This window comes from Lycium barbarum, chromosome 4 (genome assembly GCF_019175385.1).
Source record: "Lycium barbarum isolate Lr01 chromosome 4, ASM1917538v2, whole genome shotgun sequence".
In the NCBI taxonomy this organism is placed as follows: domain Eukaryota; kingdom Viridiplantae; phylum Streptophyta; class Magnoliopsida; order Solanales; family Solanaceae; genus Lycium; species Lycium barbarum.
The window spans coordinates 132,023,129-132,032,879 of NC_083340.1; the positions used below are offsets into that span (position 1 = coordinate 132,023,129).

A 9,751-nucleotide genomic window follows, 5' to 3' on the forward strand; every position below is an offset into this window, starting at 1 on the left:
TTCCTTGATATCCATGAAGTTAAAATCTTAGGGCATTAAACCCAACATATTGGTAGCCCATATTTAAGTATTTATGTACATGAATTTTGTATCTATATTCGTTGTTGTATTCCTAACCTTCCATTACGGATATTAGGAATCCTAGCTTAATCCATGAATCATGAATTCTTCCTCATGTGTTCTCATTATGTTCATATGAAACTTAATGATTTTATTTTGCAAGTTACAAGCATGTTTTCAAGTCAATTACACATATATGATTATGAACTTTTGTTATTACTCATGAATCAAGAATATGTTTACAAGCTATTTCATGAAACCATATTTACTAGCTATTTCATGAAATCATGTTTACAAGCTATTTCCTGAAACCATATTTACAAGTTATTTCATGAAACCATATTTACAAGTTATTTCATGAAATCATGTTTACAAGCTATTCCTGAAATCATATTTACAAGCTATTTCCTGAAACCATGTTTACAAGTTATTTCATGAAACTATGTTACAAGTTATTTCGTGGAATCATGATTACAAGTTAATTCACGAAAATCATGGGCTTCTTAGCCAACTATGTTATGTTAATGTTTTTGGGAGTTGCACGCATTACCGAGAAGGCTCAGATAGCCTGAAACTATGTAGCCACCATAGGACAAGGATCGCTCCGCCTAGTTAGGACGATACCTTAATTTTACACTGAATGGTTCCATCAGGTAAGTTACTACCTTATACCCTGGCAAGGTATAGGGGCTCAGCTGGTCCGGCGAGGTACCAGACTCCACGTTCCCACGTGGTGTTATGATATGTCGGTTTATGAAATGCTCTCTCTACTTATGATATTTTTACCATGTTTTTTATATATATATGTATTCATGCTCATGCTCAGGTTCATGTCCAGGTTTTCAGTTGCAGTTCTTATCATGTTATTCCATGTCCCATGTTATTTCTTTCAGTTGTTTTACATACCAGTACATTCAATGTGCTGACGTCCCCTTTTTATTGCCCGGGGGCCTGCATTTCACGATGCAGGTACTGATATACAGGACGACACATCTGCTCAGTAAGACAACATTCGTATCAGCTTATTGGTGAGCCCCATCTCATTCGGGGTTTAGTCAACTTTTGTTTTATGCTTAGTTATGCATCTAAGGTATGCTGGGGGACTTGTCCCAGTAAGTATGTTTTCCAGTCAGATCATGATAGAGGTTTCATAGACTAGACAAGTCAGTTATGTTATGCCAGACATTCGGAGTCGTATAGCCATTTTTGGTTCATTCATGTTATTTCTGCACTCATGTTTAAACAAGTATTTTTATTAAGTATTACGACTTATCATGTTTTATAAAGGCTCATTATGCATTCACGTTATATTCCGCTTATGTTATGCCTCATGATAGTTCAGCAAGCCATGTGGTTCGCTCGGTCACATGCAGTCAGGCACCGAGTGCCGTGTTACGTCCAGGTCATGGTTCGGGGCGTGACACTTCATCGTCCGTTGTCCCTTAAAAAAAAAAGGATGGGCCCCATACTAAATAACACCGAGCAATAAAAAAAAGGAAGAAAAAAAAGTGGAACTCACCACATCCAAACTCACGGGAACAAAAAAGTGGACCCTATATTAACAGAATCTAGCAATATTAAAAAAAAAAAAAGTGAATCCCATATTAATAAAACAAACAATGTTAATAAACAAATGCTTAGAAAATCAAACAATTAAATCAATAATGATGGACTCATTGCCACATGCGTATCAACCCATTAGTGGGAACAAATGAAATTATTATACAGCAACATAATTAAAATACTCATATATTAAAATAAGATAGAATTTAATTGGTTTTTCATTTTTTTCCTTGCTCTAATAAATGTGAAAAAAATTGTGGGCCCCATATTAAACATCATGCGTATTCGTAGCAAACACTAATATAATAAATTTTTAAATACGGAGCACAAACTACAATGTTATATTAATCGTGTTTTAAACATAGTATCACATATTAACAAAATCAAGCAATATATTAAAAAAAAAAGTGAATCCCATATTAAAAAAATAAACAAGATCAAAAAAAAAAAATGCAGACTTTGTATTCTTAGCAAACACTAATATAAGAAAGTTTTAGATACGGAGCACAAATTACAATGTTATATCAATTGTGTTTTGAACATAGTATATATATATATATATATATATATATATATATATAACAACACCAAGCAATATAAAAAAAAAAAAAACTATATAAAGCATGGGTTTAGACCCATGTTTCATCGTCCGTTGTCCCTTAAAAAAAAAGGGTGGGTCCCATACTAAATAACACCAAGCAATAAAAAAAAGTGGAACTCACCACATCCAAACTCACGGGAAAAAAAAAGTGGACCCCATATTAACAGAATCAAGCAATATTAAAAAAAAAAAAAAGTGAATCCAATATTAATAAAGCAAACAATGTTAAAAAATAAATGCTTAGAAAATCAAATAATTAAATCAATAATGATGGACTCATTGTCACATGCGTATCAACCCATTAGTGGGAGCAAATGAAATTATTGTACAACAACATACTTAAAATACTCATGAAAAAAAATGGACCCATATTAAAAAAAAAAAAAAAAGGCAACGTCAAAAAAAAAAAAAAAACCGTGCACCTCATATACTAAAAAATCAAACAATATTCATGTAATTCCCAAAGTATCCCCCATCAAGTCAATAATAGTGGATTCATTGCCACATGCATATTAACCCATTAGTGAGAGCAAATGAAATTATTGCACAGCAAAAAACATGGACCTCATATTATTACTTTTCTTCAAAATATTTAATTGATGTATTTCCTATTCCGCCATGTAATTTATTTATTATGTTTACTAAAATAAATATACTTAAAATATATATATTTAAAAAATAAGATACAATTTAATTACTTTTTTATTTTTATTCTTACTCTAATAAATGTGAAAAGAGATTAATATCAAATGAAGATCAAATAATGAATAAGATAAATTAGTCAAATTATAATTCTAATTCACGTTTCCTTAAAAAACCATGCAAAAGATAACATGGCAAGTAAAATGAGTTAAACCGAAAATATTTACTAAAAATTTAAAAATAGCATTTCTTCGTTTAAATAGAAAATTAATTTCTACTTTGTTTCGTTTCAAACATATAAAATTAATTTAATAATGTGAATTAGATTTATCCAAATCAAAATTTGATAAAAAATAATAACTATTTTACACTTTTAAATTAATCCAATTAAAATTGAAAATATTAACTGATGCTTAAATATTGCTATTATTTTATCTCAAAGAGAGGAAAATAATTTTCTTTTAAACAAGTCTTCTCTTTTAAAAAGTATTAATAAATTTTCGTAGCAAACACGAATAAAATAAAGTTTTAGATACGGAACACAAACTAAATGTTATATTAATCGTATTTTGAGCATAGTATATATATATATATATATATATATATATATATATATATATATATATATATATATATATATATATATATATTATTTAAACATAACTACATATACATAGATACACTATAATCCGAAGTGTTGGACCCGTGCGCAACACGGGCATAGGCCATCTAGTTAGAGTCGTCGTCCTCACATACTATTTGACCCTATGAAATTGCTCCACATGGATGCTACTTTTTCCTTTGTTTTCTCATTTTCCCATCATTGATTTATTTAACACAATTTACCTGAGACTTTATAAAAGGTGTAACTTTTTGTGAAGTTCTTCTTATCTCTTATTCTATTTGTTTCAATTTATGTGGCATACTTTTTTCTTAATATGCCAAAAAGAAATGTCATTTTTTTATAATTAAAAATAATTTAATTATAATAAATTTCTTTTGTTCTTGATGAAATAATTTATGGACACACAAATGTCAAAGATTTATTTTAGACCACAAATTTTAAAAATCTTCCTTTATTTCTTAAACTTTGTGTCAAGTTAAACGGTGCCACATAAATTAGACGGAAGAAATAGTAGAGAAGCATATATCTCAATAATCACTTTGAAGAAGTTAAACTACCTTGAATTTTGGTAATTGTTTGATGTCATACTTTATTTATGTTGAATTAGAGGATTCTCATGTAATTCATCTTTTTTCCTAGCTAATTGTTTTAAACTGCATAAGAAAATTTTGTGAACAATTTTATCCACAAGACTTATCAACAATAAATGATTAATGTACATAGTAGATTAAATTAATTATGCACTAGAAAAATGTGACACCAGTTACTACATTTTTTAATTAAATTACTATGTCTGTATCATGACGCACGGGCCTTACGAAACTAGTAATATAATAACATGAAACATAATGAATTATGGACAATTCGCAGGAATGCCCTTATTCTGGGGTGGTCTTTAATTTTTGCCCAGTAATTGGCGGTCTTTAATTTTTGCCCTTCGCCTAATACCATGAGGTTTGGGGTTCAAACCCTGGCTTAGTTAAATAAAATAAAAATCGCAAGACAGAGTTTTGTAGCAAAGTTAGGCCTATTCGGGCAAAAGTTAAGCCTTAGGCAAAATTTTGAATGCAAAACTCTGCCTGCAGGCAGAGTTTTGCGAGCCAAAGTTAGGCCTCAGGCATAGTTTGCCTGCAAACTCTACCTGCAGGCATAGTTTTGCAAGCCAAAGCTAGGCCTCAGGCATAGTTTTGCAAGTCAAAGTTAGGTCTCCGACATAGTTTTGCAAGCCATCAGGCGTAGTGTGCCTGCAAACTCTCTTTGCCTTTAGGCATAAGGCAAACTCTGCCTAGCGAATCTAACCCTCTGCCTTGCAATGTTTTTAATTTTTCTGAGCGGAGGTTCGAACCCGAAATTCATGAGTTTTTAGGCAAAGGGAAAAAACTAAAGATTTCAAATTTGAGGGGCAAAAATTAAAGACCGGTGCTACCGGTGCTACCGGTGCTTTTGAAGGGCAATCTGCACAAAAAAAAAACATGAATTATGCGCACGGGCCTCATGGAACTAGTAATATAATAACATGAAATACAATGAATTATGCTCCCGTTTTTCCCATTTTAGATTCAGAGAAATATTTATCTACTTAAGTAATTTCAATTTTCTCATTTTTTTAAAAATAGTTGTAAATGGGAATAGCCTTTAAATTTGAAAACAAGACCACAAGGTGTTGCTACACAGGAACATGATATGTACAATCGAACTGCTAGAGTAAATTCGAGAAATCTTTATCTAATTAAGTAATGGTAATTTCTTCATTTTTTAAACATAGATGTGAAAAACGATTCCAAGTTACAGAATAATCAACTAATAATTTCTATCTTTGCATCTTTAATTTGCTTCTTTAGTATAGTGATTTTTTTTTTCTAATCTACATTACTAAACTAACCTATAAAAGAAATCATAAAGAGAAATTATAAGCATGTTTAGATGATTCTTAGATGGTTATCTGAAAAATATAAGCATGTTTAGATGTGACTATTTTGAAGTTGTAATTTGTTTTTTCTACAAGCACAAGGAAAAACACTTATTCGTAAATCTAAAATAAAATGTACATTAGGGAAAAATAAATAAATAAATAAATATGACCACATCAAAAAATTGGAACTTAAATGAAAGGCTTAATGCATATGCAACCCCCTAAATTTGTCCCTCTTTTCTTTTTGACATTTCAACTAAGTATTGTTCCTATTGAACTCCTGAATTCGTCCTCAAATGTGTCTATCAAACCCTCTAAATCTGATATTTATTAGAAGCAAAAAATAAATTGCAGAGGTTTAGATTCTTTTCCATGTCAATGTACTCCAAAAGCTATAAGAGAAATGCCCGAGTTTTGGCTAAAATCATTCCTCTACTATAGCCCAAACCTAAGGTACATCCTTGTGTTACCATAGTGAGCAAAAAACATCCTTGTACTATTCAAAAAGTGGCAAAATCCATCCTTCTGTTAGAAGCTGTCAAGAAACTCACGGTCCCAACAAAAGAACGTGCCAAGCACGTGGCTTTCCCCTTAAATTTTCCAAGTATCCTTCTCATTGTCGTCCACCACAGCAAAGCAGAGACTTCAATAACTCAATTTTCCTTCAACTAAAATAGCCTAGAACTTCTAGGAATAGAAACCATAGCTCCAACTCTTCTACTCCAACTCAAAGCTATGTCTACATTGTCATCGCTCCTCACAAGACATGGTAAAAGTTCGCAAGCTATGTCTATAATTGGTTAATGTATTTGACTTGTGTTCTCCTCATCTTCATCATTTTTACAAAAATTATTGCTTGCTAAGAACTATTAGAAATTACCAAGATTTGATAACTGGACATTAAGATGTCCCTTACCTGTTTGATAAAATGTTAGAATGATGTGACAATTTTGTTTCTTTTCTCATTCTGGTTTGGATAATCCAGTATTGTATTCATTTTGTAATACATAAAGAAATATCTCGACACTAAAAATCAAAGTCTAAGTTGCGCGGACTCTTCACTTTTAATGCCGCACCTGTGTTGAATTCTCCAAAAACACACTACTGTTGACGAATCCGACACGCATTAGTTGACATTTTGAAGAGTCCGAGCAACATAGATCAAAGTAGGTTAATCTTGTTTTCTTGCAAAGTTGAGTTTTCTAGATTAGAGAGGTACCATTCTTCATTGAGATTCTCAACTGCATTGGTATTATTGATAGGTTGAATCACTTGGTGAATTTGTTAAGTTTTCAATCATTTCCGACGCTTTATTCTATTTCTAGAATGTTTTTCATCCCAACAATTTTCCTACAACCTGCCTTGAAACCAGCTTTACAAGCTGCAAAGCAAACATAAAATCTCTGAAATCTCATCAGCTTGTCAGAACTTTCATTTGAAGTTAGTTTCATGAAAACAGAAGTACCAGGATTGGTTCTAACAATTTCATTACAATAGTTCCATAATATACTAAACTGATCATTGATATGTCCATCGATCATTGCAATAGCCTTTTCCTTTGCCCTTCTTGCTTGATGTATACTCACATGCAATTGTAATTCCCTACTCAATGTATCTCTGAATTCTGATACTTTCCAAGTCTTATTTGATTTAATTCTATCAATATACCTCCTTGCTATCCAGCTTGAAGTGATGATTTTATTCTTATAATTCCACCCAAAACAAGTATGATCGGAATCAAACGTCTTTATTTGAAAAGACGTGTCCCTTTGCATTGCCGAGTCCAATATCTTCCACTTACATCCAGACTTTTTACGTCTACATTCTGCCCTAGCTCTTTCTCTGTCATCTTTGATCCACTTGATTGACTTTCCAATTTTGGCTTGATTTGCAATGACAGCTTCCTTAAACTCTTTTTTGTTACCAAATACCATTCCCAACTCTAATTTAGGATTAAGGGCATCAGTTTTTGGGTTGTGCTTGGGAAACTCACAATCATTAGTTTCAGAATCGCAGTCACTATTCAAACTCCTTGTGTCATCAGAATCTACGCAATCCGAGTCACCCTCCTCATTCTGCATCTTTCTTCGCATATCTTCACTTACATAATCTTGCGTTGCATCATTTTTCTTCGTTTTCCCATGGATACTTATCCCAAAAGATTCAGCCGAAGGGTCAACGTTTTTGGAGAACAATAGATCATCTTCCTCCAAAGTATAATCAGAATCTTCAAAATCACTATCATGAGAATCATCACTGCTTGCTCCTACATCAATCATTGGTAAAGAATTCATTTCTGTTTCCTCATGACATTGATTTTCGTCACGATAGAAATCCAAATGTTCAAAATATATCTCAACCACTCTATCCTTTGGAATGCAAGTAGCAACTCTAGTAGCTTTAGTGTTGCTCCCGACTAATCGAACCTTATAAAGGTTTAAACCATATTTATGCCAAAACACCACTGACTCCTTGTCATAATTACATTGCTCGGCCATATTCTTAAAATCTGATAGCTTTATCGTTGTCCCATTTACATAGTCAAAATATTCGACTTTCCCACCTATGTAGCCTCGTGTCGGAGTACGAACAAATGATCCACCATGGTGTACTTTAATTGTGAAAAGTAAGGCTTCAGAGATAGGATCTGCATATAACATTACCAATATGAGACTATTATTTTAAATATGAATATGAATATAAACAGCTAACAAATAAATACACGTCTAATGAATATTAAGAGCCCGTTTGGATTGGCTTATAAGTTGCTTATAGGCTGTTTTCAGTTTTTTTGAGTGTTTGGCTGACCAGCTTAAAGTCATTTTGTGCTTAAAACAAGCTCAAAAAAATAATTGGGCCCATTTAACTTAGCTTATCTAAAACAACTTATAAGCTGAAAACAACTTATAAGCCAAAAAAAATAAGTTAGACTACCCAACTTATTTTTTAGCTTATAAGCTGCAAACAGCTTATAGGCATAAGCCCATCCAAACAGAATCTAAAATAATAGACTTATATATCAAATAAAAAAGTTATCAGGACTTTGAAAAATCTGTAGTATTTGTATAAACTAATGTGAAAGCGACTGTGTATAATACTATAATAACCAGTAACAGATAATATATTCATAGCAAAGACTTAAAGATCTTGAATATCCATAGTACCATAGTTGGGTGTGGATGATCGGCCACTTAAACATCGAGCCAACATTCTTTCTATTGTTTCTTTGCTCCAACCCACAGTATCTGGTGTTTTAAGAATGAAGAAGAAGTTTAGTTTGATAAAAATCAACAATCGTAATAGAACAGGAAAATTTCTCACTTTTTCCGATTGCTACAATTCTTTTTACCTTGTTTATGAAGTGTGAGAAAAAGAGTCCTCTGTTTTGTTCAGGAGAACACTCTGCTTTTCTTCATCGAGTAACCCTAGATTATTCTCCAAAGTTCATATATGGAAAGAAACTGCTGGTTTTAGAAGTATTAGTTTGCTGAAAGGTGGAAGACGATCGGGCGGGAAGGAGATATTTGGAAAATTTAGGTTGAAAGCCACGTGCTTGGCACGTTCTTTTGTTGGGACCGTGAGTTTCTTGACAGCTTCTAACAGAAGGATGGATTTTGCCGCTTTTTGAATAGTACAAGGATGTTTTTTGCTCACTATGGTAACACGAGGATGTACCTTAGGCTTGGCCCATAGTAGAGGGATGATTTTAGCCCAAAACTCGAAATGCCCACATATCAAAGGAAGTTGTCTAATCATTTTTCGCCTAAACGGGCATGTGGACGGAGAGGATCTAGGTAACTTCCTCACATAGAATAAGAGAAAATACAGGGGAACTGGTCTCTTATAAGATACAAGATACAAAATAGCTAATTTACGAAGCTGCTTGCAGAGAATATTGCTAACGTATTCATATGATTGAGCTCCTTCATTATACTTAATGGAACTATTACTGTTTTTTTGGTCACTACCGATGTAACGCCGTCACTGTACTTGCCTTTAGAAGCATATGCATCTGATGGTTTCTGTTGACTTCTCTGGTTAAAAAGCTTCTCGGCCACTGCGATGAACTGTTGTATAATGCCCATTACCGACTGTCCACAAGAATTTTGCTCTATTTCTTCTTCTATTTACTTATTACTAGTTATGTGAGGTCCGTGCTAAGCCCGGGCCCAAACTCAAGATATAAAAGTAGATATTTTAACTAAAAAAATATAATCTGTGTTAGTACAAGTGTACAACAACAACAACAACAACCATATACCCATTGTAGTCCCACAAGTGGGTAATTATATAAAAACAAAATTTTCATTCCACTGCTTTAATATTTTAACTTCCATTTTGATAAAAT

At 32.6% G+C, this 9,751-nt stretch overlaps 1 protein-coding gene across 2 annotated transcripts; it reads right to left on the reverse strand.

Moving 5' to 3' along the window:
- Window positions 1-5,764: 5,764 nt before the first annotated feature.
- On the reverse strand, window positions 5,765-9,171 carry LOC132638604 (uncharacterized). 2 transcript variants are annotated; one of them, XM_060355428.1, is made up of 3 exons: window positions 8,753-9,171; window positions 8,568-8,648; window positions 5,765-8,050 (listed from the first exon to the last, which is right to left on the reverse strand). In XM_060355428.1, exons 2-3 carry the CDS (start codon window positions 8,611-8,613, stop codon window positions 6,714-6,716), a joined length of 1,383 nt encoding a protein of 460 aa, XP_060211411.1. In that variant the 5' UTR covers window positions 8,614-8,648; window positions 8,753-9,171; the 3' UTR covers window positions 5,765-6,713. The 2 variants fall into 2 exon arrangements, with proteins under 2 accessions (XP_060211411.1, XP_060211412.1); XM_060355429.1 differs by lacking the exon at window positions 8,753-9,171 and having other exon boundaries at window positions 8,568-8,725.
- Window positions 9,172-9,751: the final 580 nt, after the last annotated feature.

Bases quoted from the DNA above. Each gene is read 5' to 3' on its own strand.
- LOC132638604 (XM_060355428.1), bottom strand. From the start codon at position 8,613: ATGTTGGCTCGATGTTTAAGTGGCCGATCATCCACACCCAACTATG. The intron at 8,051-8,567 runs GTACTATGGATA...TGTTATATGCAG, and splicing joins ATCATCCACACCCAACTATG to ATCCTATCTCTGAAGCCTTA.